Consider the following 22,297-nt stretch of genomic DNA (forward strand, 5'->3'; position numbering starts at 1 on the left):
GAGCTTCAGAGTGGAGCTTCAGAGTGGAGCTTCAGAGTGGAGCTTCAGAGTGGAGCTTCAGAGTGGAGCTTCAGAGTGGAGCTTCAGAGTGGAGCTTCAGAGTGGAGCTTCAGAGTGGACCTTCAGAGTGGAGCTTCAGAGTGCAGAGTGGAGCTTCAGAGTGGAGCTTCAGAGTGGAGCTTCAGAGTGGAGCTTCAGAGTGGAGCTTCAGAGTGGAGCTTCAGAGTGGAGCTTCAGAGTGGAGCTTCAGAGTGCAGATTCAGAGTGGAGCTTCAGAGTGGAGCTTCAGAGTGGAGATTCAGAGTGGAGCTTCAGAGTGCAGAGTGGAGCTTCAGAGTGCAGATTCAGAGTGGAGCTTCAGAGTGCAGAGTGGAGCTTCAGAGTGGAGCTTCAGAGTGCAGAGTGGAGCTTCAGAGTGCAGAGTGGAGCTTCAGAGTGGAGCTTCAGAGTGCAGAGTGGAGCTTCAGAGTGGAGCTTCAGAGTGCAGAGTGGAGCTTCAGAGTGGAGCTTCAGAGTGGAGCTTCAGAGTGGAGCTTCAGAGTGGAGCTTCAGAGTGGAGCTTCAGAGTGGAGCTTCAGAGTGCAGAGTGGAGCTTCAGAGTGGAGCTTCAGAGTGCAGAGTGGAGCTTCAGAGTGGAGCTTCAGAGTGCAGAGTGGAGCTTCAGAGTGGAGCTTCAGAGTGCAGAGTGGAGCTTCAGAGTGGAGCTTCAGAGTGCAGAGTGGAGCTTCAGAGTGGAGCTTCAGAGTGGAGCTTCAGAGTGCAGAGTGGAGCTTCAGAGTGCAGATTCAGAGTGGAGCTTCAGAGTGCAGAGTGGAGCTTCAGAGTGCAGATTCAGAGTGGAGCTTCAGAGTGCAGAGTGGAGCTTCAGAGTGGAGCTTCAGAGTGCAGAGTGGAGCTTCAGAGTGGAGCTTCAGAGTGGAGCTTCAGAGTGGAGCCTTGGAGCTTCAGAGTGGAGCTTCAGAGTGGAGCTTCAGAGTGGAGCTTCAGAGTGGAGCTTCAGAGTGCAGAGTGGAGCTTCAGAGTGCAGATTCAGAGTGGAGCTTCAGAGTGCAGAGTGGAGCTTCAGAGTGCAGATTCAGAGTGGAGCTTCAGAGTGCAGAGTGGAGCTTCAGAGTGGAGCTTCAGAGTGCAGAGTGGAGCTTCAGAGTGGAGCTTCAGAGTGCAGAGTGGAGCTTCAGAGTGGAGCTTCAGAGTGCAGAGTGGAGCTTCAGAGTGGAGCTTCAGAGTGCAGAGTGGAGCTTCAGAGTGGAGCTTCAGAGTGGAGCTTCAGAGTGGAGCTTCAGAGTGGAGCTTCAGAGTGGAGCTTCAGAGTGGAGCTTCAGAGTGGAGCTTCAGAGTGGAGCTTCAGAGTGCAGATTCAGAGTGCAGATTCAGAGTGCAGAGTGGAGCTTCAGAGTGCAGAGTGGAGCTTCAGAGTGCAGAGTGGAGCTTCAGAGTGGAGCTTCAGAGTGGAGCTTCAGAGTGGAGCTTCAGAGTGGAGCTTCAGAGTGGAGCTTCAGAGTGGAGATTCAGAGTGGAGATTCAGAGTGGAGCTTCAGAGTGCAGAGTGGAGCTGCAGATTCAGAGTGGAGCTGCAGAGTGCAGATTCAGAGTGCAGAGTGGAGCTTCAGAGTGCAGATTCAGAGTGGAGCATCAGAGTGCAGATTCAGAGTGGAGCTTCAGAGTGCAGAGTGGAGCTTCAGAGTGCAGATTCAGAGTGGAGCTTCAGAGTGCAGAGTGGAGCTTCAGAGTGCAGATTCAGAGTGGAGCTTCAGAGTGCAGAGTGGAGCTTCAGAGTGGAGCTTCAGAGTGCAGAGTGGAGCTTCAGAGTGCAGAGTGGAGCTTCAGAGTGCAGAGTGGAGCTTCAGAGTGGAGCTTCAGAGTGCAGAGTGGAGCTTCAGAGTGCAGAGTGGAGCTTCAGAGTGGAGCTTCAGAGTGGAGCTTCAGAGTGGAGCTTCAGAGTGGAGCTTCAGAGTGGAGCTTCAGAGTGGAGCTTCAGAGTGGAGCATCAGAGTGGAGCATCAGAGTGGAGCTTCAGAGTGGAGCTTCAGAGTGGAGCTTCAGAGTGGAGCTTCAGAGTGGAGCTTCAGAGTGCAGCTTCAGAGTGCAGCTTCAGAGTGCAGCTTCAGAGTGCAGAGTGGAGCTTCAGAGTGCAGCTTCAGAGTGCAGAGTGGAGCTTCAGAGTGCAGAGTGGAGCTTCAGAGTGCAGAGTGGAGCTTCAGAGTGCAGAGTGGAGCTTCAGAGTGCAGAGTGGAGCTTCAGAGTGGAGCTTCAGAGTGGAGCTTCAGAGTGGAGCTTCAGAGTGGAGCTTCAGAGTGGAGCTTCAGAGTGGAGCTTCAGAGTGGAGCTTCAGAGTGCAGCTTCAGAGTGCAGAGTGGAGCTTCAGAGTGCAGCTTCAGAGTGCAGAGTGGAGCTTCAGAGTGCAGAGTGGAGCTTCAGAGTGCAGAGTGGAGCTTCAGAGTGCAGAGTGGAGCTTCAGAGTGGAGCTTCAGAGTGTCAAGAGCAATGCCAATAGCTCTAACTTTAACAAAGGCAAAACCATTGCATTGTAAATGCTTGTTTAGGTTATAATTACTTTAGTGTTCTCTTTGTGTTTATCTCCTAATGTGATAGCTGGATACTTTTCAAATGACCACATGGCCCATTACAGCTTGATCTGATCCCATCTGCTGATAACGCTGTTGTAAATTCCTTAGTAGTGGCCTTTTTTTATCTAATTGCTGCTATTTCAGCACACACGGCCTCTGAATATACGCTAGTCAGTGTGCTCTGTCTATCTTTGTAACCCTGTCTTTCTTTGTTTCTTTATTTCGTTCTTTACTGCCTTCTTTCTTTCCTACCTTTTTCCTCTTACCTTCTCTTTCATTCATTCCTTTTTTCTTGCTTTCTTCACTGCTTTCCTTGTTTCATTTTTCTTGCCTTCTTCCTCTTACCTTCTTTTTCATTCTTTCCTTTTTTCTTTCTTTCCTGCCTTCATTTTTTCCTGGCTTCCTTTCTTCTTTCCTGCCTTCCTTCTTTCTTTCCTGCCTTCCTTCTTTCTTTCCTGCTATCTTCCTTTCTTCTATGAGCAAATTAGTTTCCTTCCTTCCTCCCTCCCTCCCTCCCGGCAAAAAGGCTAGCAGCCCTATGTAAGTAGGAAATATAAAAGATGCAGAGATGGCTGACCGTGGAACTGTGATGCTGCAGATATCGACAATGACACCAGCTACGCCACCCACCGCATCAGATACAATGACCCATATCACCAGTTAGCAGCGACACCCATAATCTACTTGACACTACAGATAGCAAAAAAATGAGAGTTGCAGAATCTTTTATGTTTTGAGACCTAATTCGGCTGCTGATTCAGTAACCCTGTAGTTTCATGCAGGTTATAATGCGAGAAAAGAAGAATATGGCAGCCTGAGTAGCAACCTCTTACCACATGTGGCCCCTGATCAGGAGTCATACAAAAGTATACATGAACTAGACCAAGGGCATTTACCAAATCCAGATTGACTACCAAATAAAGATACGTCTTCATTCACATCAGTAGTTAAAAAGGTTATGGAGGTTCTTAGGTTTGCATTTATGTTTATTAATGTAGCACAAAAGCAGAATAGGCACAAAATAGACATTGAACTAAAAGGTAAATTTATCATAATTAAACATCTCAATCCTCCCGGCTACCTTTTACTGCAGGTAACATGAGCTCCATCAGCATTTGAAAATATAGAGAACAATTGAGTAACAGTTTCCCACATGCTTGCCTCTATAAGGGGTAAAAGAAGGGTTAAGGTTGCATAGGATAGAGGCTGGAGGAGAGAACAAAAAGGGGAAAAGGTGGGAGCGCACAGGAAGTGGGGTGGGTAAAACACACTTTGAGGTTAAAGACAATCAGTGAGAACCTAAAATAAAGTTCTCCCATCCAGACCCAGGTCACACTTGTTTATAACAGAGGAGGAGAATTGAGCATGGCAAAATAGCACCTATCCCATTCAACTAACGCTCTGTGGTTACACCGAGCTCATTTGGATGGGCAATGTCTTTAACCTGCCCAAGATGTTTTGCACATTATTTGCATTGCAAAACATTTACGTTTTCTCACCTTGACTCACCTTGTGTCTTTCAGTGTTCCAGATAACATCTTTAACCTCCAGATTCACAACTTCTTCACAGAATATCTGTAGTTCTCTTCTCTTGGTCTAGCCACTGTACTCTGAGAATAGAAACACTCCCCAACCCTCCACCTGAAGGGTCCCTTTAACAGAAAATGCCCTGCCCAATTATGGGATTTAAAGGTCTGAGTATGAAGCACCACCTACCAATGCTGTCGATAGACGCGTGGCTCTAGTGGAGAGCCACCATACCTGAGCCATTCTGAGACCAGTGGTTTGCTAAGGACGACATGACCTCAATAGCTAATTTTTCTGAGACGCCTCCCTGTTGATTTTAAAAACACTTCCTTCCTACTTTTACGCGAGTACGTGGTGTTTGTGACCAATCCTTAAACTCCTTATACTCCCAAACTGTCTTCTTCCTTCTTCTAGTGCCACCCTCCGGTTGGTGCTTTTTTTCCTCCCATAGTTACTACCAATCTCTCTAAAAGGAATTGCACGGTCGCAGGCCTTTTTTATTACCTTTTCCACTTTGTGAAGATTCAAGTCTAAGATCTGGACAAAGAAGATGCCAGGAGGATCATATCCGTGAGCATCCATACATTTCTTGTATTTTTATCCTTACCATGAACCTCCCTTAAAATAAAGGGATACTTGTATCTCAAAAATCACCCCGAAAAGAACTATCAAAGTACTACCTCCAATGAGGCTGAGTCCATCCTGATTTCTAGGGTACCAGGATGAGACCCGATGATGCACCATGCCATTAACAGTGGAACTCGGTCTTAAAAAAGAACACCAATATATGCTAGGTATCAGTACTCCATTTAGTGGTAGATAATCTGTTTCATGATACCTTTGTATTTTATTGATTAAGCTAGGTAGGCAGTATACATGGGCATTGCTAGCTCGTCTTCTCTTTTTTTGTAGATAACATGTAGGATCACAATCATTTCTTTCTGGCTTCTAGCGTAGTCCCATGTGCGTAATATTCTGCTCACCTTCCATCGTGCCTCCTCCCTCTCACAATAAAAGGTTTGCTTCTCTTTTCCGATGTCTGAATGCCAGCTTGAATCATTCACTATCCTGGAACATCTGCCCTTGAAAAATCTCTCTTCTGTCATGTGGCAACTGGATTTCCCATGCAATCTAATGTTCTACTCTGTTCTTCTCAAGGGCCTGTGCCCTACACATTCCGCTTTACACCTCGGTGCATCACTAGCTTGCATATGTTCATGCTGGCCCGGTTTTGCTCTCCTGAAGTATACGAAAGAGGCATCCTCTGCAAGGCAGTGGAAACTTGTCTGTGTGAGAACCAACACAGCAGACACCTCTGACATCAGTGGTGCCTCCAGTGCCTTCTTCACCAGGTGTCATCTTACTGCCTTGCCGTGGTCACAAAGAAGTGTTTCCAACACTTGTTGGCCCAAACTCTCTAACTCCAGTCGCTCATGGCTCTCAAATGCCTCAGTGTATTTTCAGTCATGCTTCACCGATTATTCGCAGATTACGAAAACATCCCATTTCTATAGAATGGGATCTAATGCTGGAAGGTTTTAGAATGTTGGATCTTCTCCCTACACTAGTCATGCCTACCCTGTAATATAACCAGTTATATGTAGTACATGATCCGCAGGTTTATTAAAGGTCTATATACACCAGCAATACACTGTAGAAAATGGTATGTACACAAATACACCAGGTTGAATGCTTTACAAGAAACAGCAGGCCAGGAGGGAGGGTGGTGGGTTCTACGTTATTGGGGTTGTTTAGAACTACACTGTACAATTACTCTGCAATATACTATTGCATCTTGTATGCATACACTTATTATTTCATAGTCATAAAGATTGTCTTATGTTTCCCTGGCATATGCAGGCAGACCATGTCATCTGTACAAAGGTAATATTTGTTTACGATTGGAAAAAGAAAATGCTGTATTATACCTGCTATGACACATTGAATTTATTTTGTGACGCTCAATAAAGTTTGTTATAAAAAAAAATGCTTCACCGATTAGTATCCTGTATCTGCAGGCCTGTGTTGAAAGAGCCCAGAGGCGCCCCTGAGAGTGGAGGCCTGGACAAGGTTTAAAAGAGTACATAGCTCAAAAAAGTATCACCATGTTCCACAGTGCTCAGGTTCACTTACTCCCATGAGTGAAGTTAAGCAGATTCTCCTTACAAGATTTTTTTTAACTCAGGGTCAATGACAGAACCACTGCTGCAATTCATTGAGGGCCCTTAGGACCCTATTATGGCAGCCTTAGAAAAGCTTCATTTCTATGTGGCAGTGTAGAGACAGATAGCTCTCTAACACAGACTGACTCCTTCAGATCTAAACTTTTTGATGACCCACTTAACCTAAAAGTTTGGTGGTTCAGACTTCATTGGGAAAACTTAAAACTAATATCTTCCCTAATTTACCACTGGATTGGTAATCAAAACTATTTGATGCCATTGGGAGAAGGTAATGCCTCTGCAGTTTGACGTTACAGAGTATAAATGATTCAATCCTTTTAGTAACATATATACACACATATGAAATGGCTACTACAGTCTCCAATAATTTGCCAGACCATTCAGTTTGTTAGGGATGGAGAAGGCTTGTCCAAGATAATATTGCTATCAAAAATGAGGGGGAGATAGAAGGACAGAGAGGCTCGCCCTCTTACCGATAAGTAACCAAATTATAGGGTGAAGAAAACACACTTGCTTTCTTATATAATCCTAACCCACCAGAGTTGCCCCTTGGTGGCATGCTTCATCATCGGGTCGATCCCATTCTGCTGTGGAACGAGGTGTGCTGCAACCTAGGAATTACGTGGGATCACTTATAGATGTATTACTATGGTTAAGAATGATGATAATAGGTGTGGGGGATTGATTTAATGTGGAAAGAAAACCTTAACAACACCTGACTAGTATGTAAACTAAGATTTATTCTGTCCTCTAGTCAGCATGATTAAAAACAGGGAGAGGGCAGGGTAGATAACTATGTATCTGCATGCTAAGAGTTGCCATGTTTCAAGCAATTCCCTTGGCTTTTCCTCAGTACCAAGGATCTGCCTCCTTGATACCACTCCTGTCGTGTTGTTGGAGCCAATCGTGCTCAAATACTCTGCAAGCTATATATAAGAAGATGATTCTACCTACTTGGTATTCACTGTGTTGTAATCTGCAATGTATTATCATGAGAGGGTTAGTCTGCCAAAGGTTTGGCAGAGAACATACTTCAGCCAACACGTAAATGTTAAAGTACTCCAAATACGTGCTGTTTATATACATTCACAACTCCACCTATTAGTGTCATAAATAGTGAATGAATACATGCAAAAAATATTGTTGAGCCCTTCTAATATAATTAGTGTACCTTCTGACACATAGCACATAAAACCCAGAATTGAACGTGAGACACATACATTTTTTAAGCAAATGTTTTGCTTCATGGATCCACCGGCGGTCAAGGTGAGCTTATGGTCTCACACTGCGGGGTAAAAGGATTGTGCCCATTATGTCAAAATGATGCCTGAATCTGTATTTAAGGATCCTTCCTTATATCTAAATCGGCTGTGATGTATTAACTATAGTAACAGGGGAGCACTACTGAATGGAGACCACATTACCACCTGCACAGTGAATGGTGGACCAGTGGTTTCAAACAACTGGGCACATTTTTCACTCTTGTCTCCACTGGGAACAGCTCATTCGTTGTGAAGGAGTGCATTTCACCATTGTGTACGCAGCACACAGGCTTAAGTATGGGCTGAATAGTGACCTGTATCCACGTTTCGGAATTTACCAATGATTTATTCAAGTTTTGGATATCCCTTGTTCCTTTCTTTCATTTTAAAGACTATCTTGATTTGTCCCTAATATTTCAAGTAGGGTCATCGTTGCATTTCCAAAATACTGTGGTTGTCCTGAGGATGGTCTTGCGGACTATGTACGATAGAGACCGAACATTGACGCCAAGTTCTTCTCCTTTCAAGTGTAACTACTGGACCTTGACGCTGAATTGTTTATCTTTTGTGGAATGTAGGAAAATTACCCTTTTTGCATGGTTGCCCCTCACTTTTTGCTCTTTTGACGAAGTGTGTCATGGGTGTCTGCCAACCAGGTACACAGGGCCTATGTTATTTCCCCAAAACTGTACTGTTGCACACCCAATTGGCAACTCTCTGGACACATGTAAGTCCCTTGTGAAAGGCACCATGGTTACCAAGGGTCCTGTGACCAAGGAAGGCTTCTAAGGGCTGCACCACATATAAAGCTGTACCCTGACACACACACAATGCATGTGTGTTTTGGTGAAGAACAAAGTGAAGAGTTGACATGGCACACATCCCTGTGTGCCATGCCTACAACCCACTTCCAATGGCATAGGTCAGCCACCCCTCTAGCTGGCTGCACTATGCCACTGGTAAAGGTACAGGTGCATGAACCCTGTACCTCTACAATGTCCATTCCTAGACATTGTAAGTACAGTAAAGCCATAAAGAGTATATGGTCTGTGAGTTTAGTTTGTCATTACGAACTCCACAAAACCATAATGGGTTTACTGAAAAATAGGAAGTTTTATATCAAACATCTCAGCACATTAAACCCATACTGATGCCAGTGTGGAATTTAATGCAAAATGCACTCAGAGGGCATCTTAGAGATGCCCCCCCCCTGAATAACGACCTGACTCTAGTGTCCTGGCTGATGGGCTGCTCACCAGCTGCTACCCCCAGACATGTTTCTGGTACCCTGGGTCGAGAGCCTCACGCTCTCAGGGTCCTGAAACAAAACACATCCTGGGTAGAGGTGCCAAGCCTCCTTCCCCAGGATGGGCAGGGTCCACTAAAGGGAAGCTTCAAAAGCTTGCCAACTTTGTGAGCTGACCCAGCCGTTTGCTGCTTCCAATAACTGGCCCCCATCTTTGGGCAGTAGAATCGGCAGGAAAACCAAGATAGGAGGAGAGGTGTGCCCACCTCTGCTAACCCCACCCCTCATGTCGGGGAGGTGAGGCGAAGCACAGCTCTCAGTCCCTGCCATCTTAAAGATGAAGGGACCCAGCCAACCAGAATGAGGCTTATGCCCCCCTTCCACTGGAGGGTTGCGTAATAGGAGTTGTACCCACCCCAAGGAAGGGACCCATTGGTCCCAACCTGTACCTACCTGAAACGTCCCTAAATTTAGCATTTAGGGGCAACCCCAAACATTGCTTCCTGAGATAAGAAGAAAGAAAAAGAAGAAGAACTGAAGAACCGTGCTGAAGGAATAAGAAGAGGACACCAGCTGACCTGGCCCCAGCCCTACCAGCCTGTCCTGACTTCGACCTGCTCCAGCGGAATCCCAGTGTGTCATGCAGCCAACAGCCCCCCAGAACCTGGAGGACCTGCCCTGCCTTCCCTAGCAAGACTTTGTCTTCCGTGAGCACCGGATTTGCTCACCAACAGGCTCTGGCTCCGGCCAAAGACGCGAGTCTGCACCACTCTACACCCCACGGGTCGAATTTGAGTGGCCCAACACCCCAGCAATCCTGCGCTGGGATCTGTTGATCGCTGACCTACCTCAAGTCTCCTGACGACACCTGCAGCCCCTGTTTTGGAGAATGCCCCTGACCGCGCCCGGAGCCAGTAAGGAAAATCCGACGCCAAAAGACACCCCAGCACCCGACGCCCAACGGCCTTGGGTGGTCCAACCGACGGTGTCCTAGCATTCCACGACATCCCAACTTACCTCTCCAACCAGTGATCGCCTCCAGAAGATTTTCGTGCCCGAGCCTGCAGTGTTTGTTCTGATCGTAGTCCAAGTGGCGTGCCTGTGACCAGCCACCAATCGGAGGCCTCATATCCCCCATTAGATAACATTGGGGTTTAGCACTCTGCATCTGGATGCCCTAGTGCCGCTGAGGGTGTTCTTTGAGTGCATCCTTGACCCTGGGGGGAACTCTGGTTCTAACCCCAGAAACCCAACTCCCACAACCAAGTACTTACCTTTAAACCGATATCTTCATTTCCTCCCATAGGATTGCATTGACTGCTTTTCTGAGAAAAAGTTGTGTGGAGTTGGAAATTGTATGAGAACTTAAGAAACTGTGTTTATAAAAACTGACTAACTTACCTTTTATTTAGGAAATGTCCCAGTGTGATATCTAGGCATATCACACTGAGTAGAAAATGTAATCTGAAAAGTAATCTAAAAAGTAATCACAAAGTAATTTCAACTGTTTCTGAACATTTGACCTAACTGTATCTTCATTCAACTGCATTATCAGAAAAGTACTATTTTTACTTCCCTGCACCAAGTCTGACTTGGTTCTAAAAAATAAAATTCAAAGAAATATTTTTAAGCAAGACAATTTGTCAAAGTTCCGTCTTTGAGTGTGTGAAATCATCTCTTGTCTGAGTCTTTACAATAAATGTTTAACACTACCTTCTGATAAAGCCTTTACTGCTCGCCCACACTACCATAAATAGAGAGCAAAGTATTATCTACTTTAACCTCTGTAAGCCTTTGGGTATCCACTGGACTCTGTGGACAATATACCTTACTTTGGTATAGTATACACAAAGCCAGCTTCCTACATGGAAAATTGGAATTAATCAGAGTGAACTTTACATACATTAATCTCTGAATTCATCAGTTTGGTTTGATTTGCAAGATTAATGTTGTTGTGGAATTTCATGATTTGTACCTCTAAAGCGTTCATATCAAATACAATGGAGTTATTCTAAGTTTCTCAAGATTGGTTCTTTTATGAAATATATGCAAGATTATGTTTTTTTTATTCTATGCTATCAGCCATTGGGACAGATAATTGTAGTAAAGTGTTGGAAAATATTCCCTTTTTAAACTTGATTCCCTTGTTAGCACTTTACCTCTCATTACAAATACACATAACATGACCACATAACAGGCAATATAACAATTTTACAATAGCAGTTCTGCAATACTTGTCAGTTTACAGCAGTCCGGTAACTTTGATCAAGCATTGGTAATATCAGTTCCTCTTGGGGTTAGAGACAGTCTCACATTTAGCCAGTTGCTGTCTCTGGGGGTACACCGGACGAGGGCCCCAAATGTCCTTTGCCTACATCATATAGGCTGCATCAAGGTGTAGCACTCTACAGAATCATTACACAAGGCAGCACCTCATCTAGTAATTGACAGAAAGGGTGGCCCATTCAGCCAGGATAAGGCCACCCTTCACTGCAACAGCAGCGCAGCTACTCTCCACATAGTCTTGGTAACATTTGTCACATAACCCAGCAAGCCCACTACAAGCCATAAGTGTAAACAAAATCCAAGAATGTTCATCTTTAGACTGCTTATCTCTTACTAAAATTCAAAAATACCTGAGCATTGCCAAGCCGGATCAAAAAAACCTGCTGGGTCTGCAGAAAATCTCCCACATTGTACTGATGGATTATTCTAAATTATACATTAGTTCTGTAGAGTAATACAATCTATTTAAAATTTTAAAGTGCAGAATCGTGTGTATCTAATTTAGTGACACCAACTTCACATAGGAGCAACTAAATAACCAGGGTTTCTCCGGAATTATTTTCCAAATGTCCTTTTCCCAAAATGTTTGGACTGTAGGTCAGGAACTTCAATCGCATCAGGACATGTCCTTAATGGTTTGAGCACCCATCCAGCCACAGAATCCGTGCTAATGACGTGTGTAAGTGGGATACATTTGAGGGGGATCGAGAGGAAAAGAAGGAAATGACACTTTTACCACCTGTCTCCGGCATACCTAAGCAAATATCAAGATAATTATTGCTCGCTCTTGCCTAGTAGCTATCTAGAGTCAAGAATTGCCCATCTGGGAACAGATGCTCCAGTTGATCGATCTACTACTTTATTAATAAGTACCTACCTAGGGGTCGAGCGTGGGTTGCAACAAGGAATTACATATTAATGCCATAGATGGGGAGAATAATGTTTGTATGCCCACTCTGTTAGTCAGTGCTTCTCCTGTCCATTGGTGCACCTTGTACTGTGTATCATGGAGGACGGCCTTCGTTGCTTAATTCGTAAAATAATCTGCTAAATCCCATTTAATCCTGGTCGCTTTCAATCACAAGATGTGGTAAAGTTTCTCAGAAGTCTACCAGAAAGCAGCAAATTGTGCCGGAGCTTCCAGATAACACTGCATGTACGGGACTCCCAGATCCTCATGCACGAAGGCCTCTTTCAAACCTCCCACTTGACCATTGGCTTCTTACTGACCTATGTCAACCTAGTCAGGAGTGACTGAAGATTGGTGAAAAAAGCAACTTTCAATGGAATCTATCCTGCGATACCAAGATCCCCAAATTTCTGGCCAAGTCCGGACTCAAGCTTACAGGGTGTTCAACTCACTAAGGTCCCCCTGAAGCCGCAGTGAGTGGGAATACTTCTGTATTTTCCTGAGTAATCAGTAGCCCAGAAAATCATGCAAATTAAACAAGTAAATCAAACAGGAAGTGTAGGTTTGCATTCAGGTTCTTAACATAACAGAAAAATGTCATCGGCATAGAGCGACAGTAGTATCTGTCTAGAGGGGAACAATATCCTATAAATGGAGTAGTTCTGCCATTGGCATTAATAATTTTCACGTGTAAATGTGGCTCCACCCCTTGCTTCAGGGAGTGGAGACATGTAAGTCTACACTTTTGAGTAACTTCACACTCCTCTTTTGTGAATGGCCAAAAGTAGTAAAATTACTCAATAGTGTAAGAGTAAATTACATGTTGAGCGAACTATGATGCTGACTGTGTTTATCAGCTACCACATTAATGTTTTTATTCTTGGAGTTCGTAGCGCTTCCGCAGACAATTGCCACAGTTAAATGTTCTTTACGTACTGTATGGATCCTTTGGCTTCCAAAGGAACAAAAATATGTATATGACTGTACACTGAAATCGTCATTGACCTGAATCCTACTCTTGCACAACCTGTCCTGACAATTGTTTTATAATTGGTCGCTTCATATTGAACCTTTCCTCTTATCCAGTACATCAATAAGGATTCCCCCCTCTCTTGTGTTCTTGATTTTATGTCAATTCCTCCCACCCTTACTACTTTGACCGACTCTTACTTCAACCTAATGATTACATTTATGTTCATTACTGCAACCTGACCATTTCAGCTGAGAAGGTGAACTAGCCAAACTCCGGTCCAAGCCAATTTAGATGCAGAGGCTATGTCAAAGTAATGGTCAGGTTGAGTAGTGGCAATCATATTGGTGGAAGTTAAAATAATGGGGTGCACTCTATTCTCATACTCAAACTGAGTGATTCAATAACGCAATATTGGCTCTTTTGTTATGCCCAGTGACAGATCTCTTCAAGTAAGGTTTTCTCTGTGCTCACCTATGGAGGACCATGGTTTGACCATGTGTATGGTCATGTTTTTGAGGGAAAGACAAACATGAAGGGTGGAATGCTTGCAAAACTCTCCGCTACTGACAATGGCTGAAAACTACATTCTAGCCCATCCTTTTCACTAAAGAGTGTTTTCGACCAGGTAAGGTGCCCACATAGCCAATCACAAATGGGTCTGTTAATCCAGATAGCAGAACAGTCACCAAAGGAGAGTGCTATCTAGTGTCAAAAGTTAGAAGCTCATTCCATTAGAGCAGAGCTTGGAAGCAGTCTCCTAGCAAATAAATAGGCAAACTGAATTCTGATGCTGAATTCGGCCTTCATTCACTGTCTGAGAGAATGCGTGTTTTCTGGAAAGCTTACATTTGTAATGGGAAAAAGTGTCATGGACGTTGCACACAGATGAACAGTTAAGATGAGGTTTGGTTAGGACCTTTCACTCCTAGGCAGACAGAGAGAGACAGAGAAACCCCCTGAGCATCTTACACATTTCATGCACAACCTAATCTTTAAAAGTCATGTGATGTCCCTAGTAAGGCTTGAATATAGCAACAATCAGAAAGCCACGTGTAGCAAGCAAGGTCTGGTGGAGGCAGGAGCAATCTGGTCATTTAGAAATATAACCCACTGAAGCAAGTCAAAAAGGGGACACAACGTGCATTATGCTCTCCATAGGGTTCCCTTGTGTTTTCAATCCTAACTGACACACCAAGCCTTTCAAAGAGGAGTCTATCTTCAGATGTATCTAAACCAGCATGAATTTTCAGAAAGGAAGTTAGAAAACCAAAAAAAGTGATGGACAGAATGCTTCAATTAAAGTTCGACACTGTTAATCAATAATGGCCCCAATCCAGTCTGTCTGGTTTTTGACCCTCTATGCTACTCTAAGCACGAAGCATCCATATGCAAACAATATTTGGTCCTGCTTGAAAAGGAGCAGTCCAGCAAACTACCAGGTCAGGTTTCCTCCAGACAGGAACACAACTATCCTGTTTCTGCTTTGTTGGGCCTCATCAGTGAGGTGCAGCTTGAGTCCTTTGGCAGAGTGAGCACAGGACCCAGTGCCAGTGTCTGAGACCTTTGTAAGCATCCTCCTATCACCATTGTGTTCTCAGAAGTATTACCAGGGCTGCTATGGTGAGCCACCTTAATGAGGGAGTCCACACTGCGATGTGGTGTTAAAAGTCACACAATGGTTTTTCTGAGCTTTTTATTTTTTGGGGTAGGGAGGGTGGGGGAGATACATGTTTCATATTTGCCTTAGTCATACATTTTATTAGGTAGCTACATGTTTAGGGTAATTGGGATATTGTGTTACATTTTCTCTTTATGGCTGACTTTTTAAAAAGAAAATATGTTAACCCTGTTTTCTTTTCTCTTACAATTTCAGGATTTGGAGTGTGCTTTAAGTCAATGGAGACAATTGTGGAGACTGGATCTGAGGGGCAACACGGTTTGTCAAACACCAAAATACAGAGATAAGCTCATAGTCCTATCTGAACATCTAGGTAACAAAATGTTGTATTGTTCAAATACTGATGTCCAAAAACTGTTTTCTTTTTTTCAAAACAATTTCTATTATTTTAATTTTTGTGTTGAAATATTGCAAAGAGGGCACTGCTCTCCGATCACCAGAGGTGCAGTGTACAATGAAATAATCATAATCTGCAATCAGTACAAGCAATACTCAATAGAAACTCCCATCCCTGAACTCCCTACCCCCAACCCCCTGTCTCATTATTCTCCCGCCCGGATCCCACCCCTAACCCCTCACAGTGTCAACGTGGTCCAATAGCAAATACAATCCAGTAACAAAGTCCGTGCGTGTATCCGTTCACCCTAGTTCCACAAGCGAGTGTCCGTCATCAACATCTCAACATGCTGGCGGCTCCAGCCACAGCCCTCTATATTCCGCCCACCTCTTCCAAATTTTAAAATGCTTTTGGGGGCAGCCCCTGGCAATAAACACCGGGCGCTCCAGCCCCATACAGAAGTCCAATCCCCTTTTCCACACCCCCAGCAAGGGAGCCCTTGGGTCTTTTCAGGCTCGAGCGATATCTCGTTTGGCCACTGTAAGGCCCAGAAGTAGTAGATGGCGTTTGTAGATGTTACCCCCCACTTGTTCCATGACATGCAAGAGGCCCAATTTCGGGGAGCGGGGGAGGTCCCAACCCAACACCTCAGACAGGCAGTCCCAGACACCAGTCCAAAATCTCAACAGTTTATCACGGCCACACCGCAGACAATCAGGGGAGGCTATCAGACCCGCTCTCCACAATCTGTCTCTAGTATACATGTAGGAGAGTAGGGTCTGCAATCCTATGATCACCCAGATTTTTGCTTTTTGCTTCACTGGTTTACGACTTTCCCTGGCTGTGGGCCTGCTAATCAGACCCACAGCCTAGCTGTTCTCTCTAATCCAAATTGTACCCAGGTACTGAATTGGCACTGGGCCCTCTCAAGTCCCTGTAACCAGGGCTGAGGTGCACCCAGAAGTCTCCCAGGGGCTGCAGCATGTATTATGCCACCCTTGGACTGACTAACTAAATCTGACACAACTGGCTGCACGACAGCTGGGGCAAGGAGGTGTAAACACCCTTTGCTTTAGATATAGTATTCCTATATCTAAACTTAAATGGACACACAGATCTCCTATCAGTCACTCCTATGGCAGGCCTTAACAATCCTGAAGGCAGAGTGCTTGGAATCGTGTGAGATAGTGCTCTGGCATGAGCTGAGCCTGTCTGCGGCTTTCGGGATCTATCCCTTAGCCGTTTCCATGATATCGCATACCATATACTCTTAAGTGCATTATAATCCTCGCGGTTATATGCCAACTCTGGTATCGCTTTATCAAAACATGTCGAGTAAGGTGTCATACGAATTGGAATACTAACCCCTCGCCAATTCTGGCGACGGGGTTAGCATTCCACCCTTCTAGAGGGACACGACATGGAGGTAACCTGTAACCCCGGTTAAAGTCAGACAGAGCCTTAGCATCCACAAAATGGATGCTGCCACCGAGACACAAGTCTGCCCTCCTGCTGCTGGGAGTCCTCCCAGAGCAGGAGGCAAGGACAAAGGGTTTCCTGCCAGGGGCGGTGCCAGCACCGTCCCAGACAGGGTTTTGTGTATTCCAGGTAGGCAGGGCTACAGAGGAAGGTGACTGCAAGTGGCACCCCGGTGCTCACTGTGCATAGGCCGGCTTGAACCAGTTCCAGGGGCACACCAGCCCCTGAGCTGGGGAAAGCCCGCCAAAGGAGAGGGGTGTAACCACCCCCCTCCCGGTCCCACCCATAGGGCAGGACTTAGTCGCGTGCCAGCCCCCTTTTCCAAGATAAAGGTAGGAGCAGGCCCCCTTCCAAATTAGATCATCTTTGGAATCAAGACACGACTTTCTACGAAAGGACATCAAGATTTCTTCTTCAAGATTCTCCCTTGTGACTAAGGAGTAGTCACCCTGCATCCGCAGGCACCATCTTAAGAACACTGCGGTCTGCTGCAAGTCCTTCCTCCGGAATCTGACTACCCAGCTCGACGAGAACCAGCTTCCCTGGCACCTCTGACCTCTACCCACCTCTACAGCTAAGCTGAGAACCGTGGGTGCGACGAGACCTCGAGGGACCGGCCATCTTCAAGACTGCACGACTTCTTTCCAGCACGACCGCCGAGGGATCCTCTGGTGAGTGCTTTGGGGTCCCAGAAGCCCCGACCCTGAGCAGCCCCAGCACCGAAGTTCAGCCTCCCAGCATCTCCACGATCTGCGTGGGGCCCTTCTGCTTTTTGCTGCTCACCGCGTTGTTTGGCTACTAGCCCGCTGGCTTGTGGCCTTCTTAACGATGCCCGACGACATCACTGTTGCTGGTCTGGTTGCTCCAGACTGGCCCTTGCTCCCTTCCAAGAGAGGAGCACCCCGGACCCTCCTGGTCCACCCCAGACGCCATTTTAGGTCCACCGCGTGGGCTTGAATTTGCCAAGACTTGTTGCCCCAATCCTGGGTCCAGCGACGTCGAGAGCACCATCCATCGTGGGACAGCTCATACCTCCATCCTGGTCGCCGACAACGCCTCCTGGTCCGTGAGACTACAGAGCCCAGCGTCGCCCACTCACCTAGTCGAGGTGACTACCATCCGGTGCCCTCCTGGTGCCACCTGACTACTGGCTAGTAGTCACGAACTTGGTCCCCTCTGCTTTCAGGTGTCATCGATCTTCGATCCAGGCTTGGATCACCCGAACAATCTTCACTGGTCGCCTGCCAGCAACTCCTTTCCTTCAGGCTCCTGGTTCGTCAACGGAGAATCCCGACGTCTTTTCAGACCTATGCAGCTGCAGCCCCTGGGCTAGGTAACTTCGGCATTTCGGTGCCTCAGCATAGCCTCACTATCCAAGGGTCCAGATCCACTTTCGTTTTTGACCTACCTAGTCGGGTTCGCCCGAGAACACTAACTTTGTCTTTACTAGCTTCCATAGACTTTGTCCCGCATCCCGCGTGAGAGTGCACACTCTGCACCCGAGTTCCCTAGGCCTCCTGCTAGAAATCTAAAGGTTCAGTAGTCCAGCCCTAGCGATCCCAAAGCCTCTGAGAATCGTTACTTACCTGCTAGTAATTCGCATTCCACTTTTGTAGTATATGGTTTTTCGTGCCCCTCGGGCATTTGTGTAAATTGTGCGACTTGAAGTATTTTTATAAGAGTTTTGTTGTGTGCTTAGCTCCCTGTCTCATAAAGAGCCAGGGTAGTCTTGTTATAAATAAATACACTGTTTATTTTCATAACAACTTGTGTGGTGTCCTTTCACTGGGTGTTCAAGGGGTAATGTGATGGTAAAACAGCTGGCTTAACACGCCCTCTAGAGTCTTAGCCTTAGACTGCTCGTATCCATGCTACTAGGATAGCTGGTCTATAAGGTTGACTTACAACCAATCATCAATAAGGGTTGTTTGGACTGATACATAGTGATCACTAGAATAGTGAGCACTGCATATCAGGCCAACTTCTCACATTGGTGAGCAGCGGTTGGGATTTGAGCTTGCTGTTGTTTTACCACACATATCCTAAGAATATCTTGTGAAAGATCACATAAGTACGAAAGGTACATATAACTTAGCTTAGAATGAGTTCTACTGAACCAGCTGTTGTAGCTCCTAGGGCCTAGCACACCCTAAACTACAACTCTAGCAAGGGATCAGTAGGTAAACATATAGTGTAGGTAAGTGCACCACTTACACCTCACTAGAAAAGCATGTCTACCCAGGGAGAGTCCTCAGGGACCCCTCTTGTGGTGATTGACCCTCCACAGGTCAGCTCAAGATATGCAGCTCTCAATTTCCAGGAGTTGAGACACTTGTGTACCTCCAGGAAATTGAAACAGGGGGCTAACCCCACCACTCCCTTCCTGTTGGATCTCTTAGAGACCTATGATGCTAGTAAAGCATCTCAGGGAGAGGGGAATATGCCAGCCTTAGAGGGGCACCTTGGTGATCCAGACCTCCACAACACTGTAAATGCAGTTGAGGAGGAGGACCCTGAGGAGCTCTCTGGGGATGAGGTAGACAAAGGTCTTGAGGTAGTCAGAAGGCTAACTAGGGCCAACATAGACTTGCTTGGGCTAGGATCTGGGGGACCCCCAGTACTGACCCTAAGTAGGCCTAACCTTGGAGTTAGGAGAGATAGATCTCTTTCTAGGGACTCCAATAGATCTCTGCACTCTAATGCCTCTTCCCAGAGGAGAAGGAACTCTCCCCAGAGGAGATTGACTTCCCCTCAGAGAAGGGAGCATGAAGCTAGGATGAGGCAGGCTACTCTGAGGATTGAAAGGGAAGAACTTGCCCTGGCCAAAGAAAAGCTTGCCTTTGCAAGAGAGCAGAAGATGAGTGGGTTAGCTCCCACTGGTGGCAGCAATCTCCCAAGAGATAGAGAGAAGGGTTTAGACACTAAACACCTGACACAAATAGTGCCCCCCTTTAAGCAAGGGGATGACATCCAGAAATGGATGGCTGCTTTGGAGAGGGCCTGCACTGTGCAGGGCATTCCCCAAAGTCAGTGGGCAGCTATACTGTGGCTCTCCTTTGATGGTAAAGGTAGAGACAAGCTCCTCACTACAAGAGTGGAGGATGCTAATGATTACCAGGTCCTGAAAAATACACTGGTTGATGTGTTTGGTTTAACCACTGAGCAGTACAGGTTGCTGTTCAGAGACACCCAGAAAACTCAGTCTCAGGACTGGTCTGACTTTGTGGATAGTGCCACTAAGGCTTTGGAGGGCTGGTTGCTGGGTAGCAAGGTTACTGATTACACAGGATTGTATAATCTGATGATGAGAGAACAAATTTTAAATAATTGTCAGAACCAGTTGTTGCACCAGCACCTTGTTGATTCAGATCTGACCTCTCCCCAAGAATTGGGAAAGAAGGCAGACAAATGGGTCAGAACAAGGATCAAGCAGAACCAGAACCAGAACCAGGGTGGTCAGAAGAAAGCAGACCAGAAGGGTAATGCTAAGAGTGAACAAAATGACCAGAAGTCTTCACCAGGTCCCCAACAAACCAAAGAGGGTGGGGGTCAGGCTTCCCAGAAGAAGAAGACTCAAGAAGGCCAGTCAAAAAGGTGGTGCCAGTACTGTAAAAGTAAGTCTCACTGGTTTAGTGAGTGCACCAAAAGAGGAGGGCAAACCTCTACCACTACAGCCCCTAAGGCAACTGCACCCCCTAGTACAGTCAGTAGTGGTAGTGCACCTCCCAAGGCATTAGTTGGGCTAACCTTGGGAACTGAGGGGTCTGACAACTTAGTTGGCACACTCACTCAGGCTGTCCTTGTCTGTACAGGGGATATGGATATGTCCCCTGATGTAAGTCCCAATACTTTGGGCAAATACAGGCAGACACCTTTAATCAATGGCAAAATGGCTCAGGCCTATAGGGACACTTGTGCCAGTGTCACCATGGTGACACCTAACTTTGTGGACCCTGGACAGATCATGCCAGGTACAGATTTCCTGGTGACCAATGCCAGCAACGTCACTACCAGTCATAGTATGGCGATTGTTGCTTTCTCCTGGGGAGGGGTAAGTGGTCAAAAGAAAGTTGTAGTCAGTTCAGACCTCCCAGTTGATTGTTTGTTGGGCAATGATTTGGAGTCATCACTATGGTCAGAAGTGGAGCAGAGGACTCACATGGAAATGTTAGGCTTGCCAGCACATGTGCTTGCTGTGACTAGGTCACAGGCCAGAAGATGCCCCACTGAACAGGTGCTGGATCCTGGAAGAAAGGACCAGACACCTTCCAAGAAGAAGAGCAGTAAGGGTAAGGCTTTGCCTTCCCCCTTGCCCCAGGTTGAGGATCAAGTCTCTGAGGAGGCTGATCTGAGAGAGCTGAGGGAAACTGAGCCTAAAGAGCTTGAACTTGATCAAGTTGAGTTTCTGGGCTCAGGGGGACCCTCCAGAGAAGACCTGGGGAAGGCACAGTTAGACTGCCCTTCCCTTGAACCCCTCAGACAGCAGGCTGCTGCTGAGGCTGCAGGGAATGCCACAGGTGCCCACAGGGTATACTGGGAAGATGGACTCCTGTACTCTGAGTCAAGAGACCCCAAGCCTGGTGCAACCAGGAGGCTGGTCATCCCCTTGTCTCTGAGAGGTTTCCTTCTCACCTTGGCCCATGAGATTCCCCTTGCATGTCACTTAGGTCAGACAAAGACTTGGGACAGGCTTGTCTCACACTTTCACTGGCCCCACATGAATGAGAATACCAAGGAGTTTTGTCGCTCCTGTGTCACTTGCCAAGCCAGTGGTAAGTCAGGTGGCACAACAAAGGCCCCCCTCATACCACTACCTGTGGTGGGGGTTCCCTTTGAAAGAGTGGGGATTGACATTGTTGGTCCAATGGAACCCCAGACAGCATCAGGGCACAAGTTTATACTGGTGGTGGTGGACCATGCCACCAGGTATCCTGAAGCTATTCCACTTAGGACCACTACAGCACCTGTAGTGGCAAGGGCCCTAGTTGCAGTGTTCTCCAGAGTGGGCTTCCCTAAGGAGGTTGTTTCTGACAGAGGTACAAACTTCATGTCAGGATATCTGACTGCAATGTGGAAGGAGTGTGGTGTGAACTACAAGTTCACCACACCCTACCACCCACAATGCAATGGGCTTGTTGAGAGATTCAACAGGACCCTCAAAGGGATGATTCATGGACTACCTGAAACTCTTAGGAGAAAATGGGATGTCCTGATCCCCTGCCTCTTGTTTGCTTACAGAGAGGTCCCACAGAAGGGGGTTGGCTACAGCCCTTTTGAGCTTCTGTATGGGCATCCTGTAAGGGGACCCCTGTGTTTGGTGAAGGAAGGATGGGAGAGACCTCTCAAAAAGCCTGCAACCAACATAGTGGACTATGTACTTGGTCTCCGCTCCAGGATGGCTGAATACATGGAGAAGGCATCCAAAAACCTAGAGGCCAGCCAAGAACTCCAAAAAGCTTGGCATGACCAGAAGGCTGTCCTGACTGTATACCAGCCTGGGCAGAAGGTGTGGGTACTGGAGCCAGTGGCACCAGCAGCCCTCAAAGACAAATGGTCTGGGCCCCACACCATCATTGAGCAAAAGGGAGAGGTCACCTACTTGGTGGACCTTGGAACTCCCAGGAGCCCTCTCAGAGTGCTCCATGTAAACAGGCTCAAGGCATATGTTGACAGGAAGGACATGAGCTTGCTCATGGCCACAGATGAGGGACAGGAGGAAGAGAGTGACCCTCTCCCAGACCTGCTCACTCAGAATCCTGATGATGGATCAGTAGATGGTGTTGTCTTTTGTGGCAGCCTCTCTGAACATCAGCAACAGGATTGCAGGCAAGTTCTGCAATCCTTCAGAC

At 46.5% G+C, this 22,297-nt stretch overlaps 1 protein-coding gene across 1 annotated transcript in view; it reads left to right on the plus strand.

The window, feature by feature from the left end:
• PPP1R42 (protein phosphatase 1 regulatory subunit 42) overlaps positions 1-22,297 on the plus strand; it is a 541,010-nt gene that overhangs the window by 334,205 nt on the left and 184,508 nt on the right. Inside the window, exon 8 of the mRNA XM_078687204.1 lies at positions 14,828-14,945. Within this exon, the coding sequence (XP_078543330.1) occupies positions 14,828-14,945 (118 nt within the window). The remainder of the gene's footprint in view (positions 1-14,827; positions 14,946-22,297) is intronic.

The sequence above is a fragment of the Lissotriton helveticus genome, chromosome 4_1 (genome assembly GCF_964261635.1).
Source record: "Lissotriton helveticus chromosome 4_1, aLisHel1.1, whole genome shotgun sequence".
Lineage (NCBI taxonomy): Eukaryota > Metazoa > Chordata > Amphibia > Caudata > Salamandridae > Lissotriton > Lissotriton helveticus.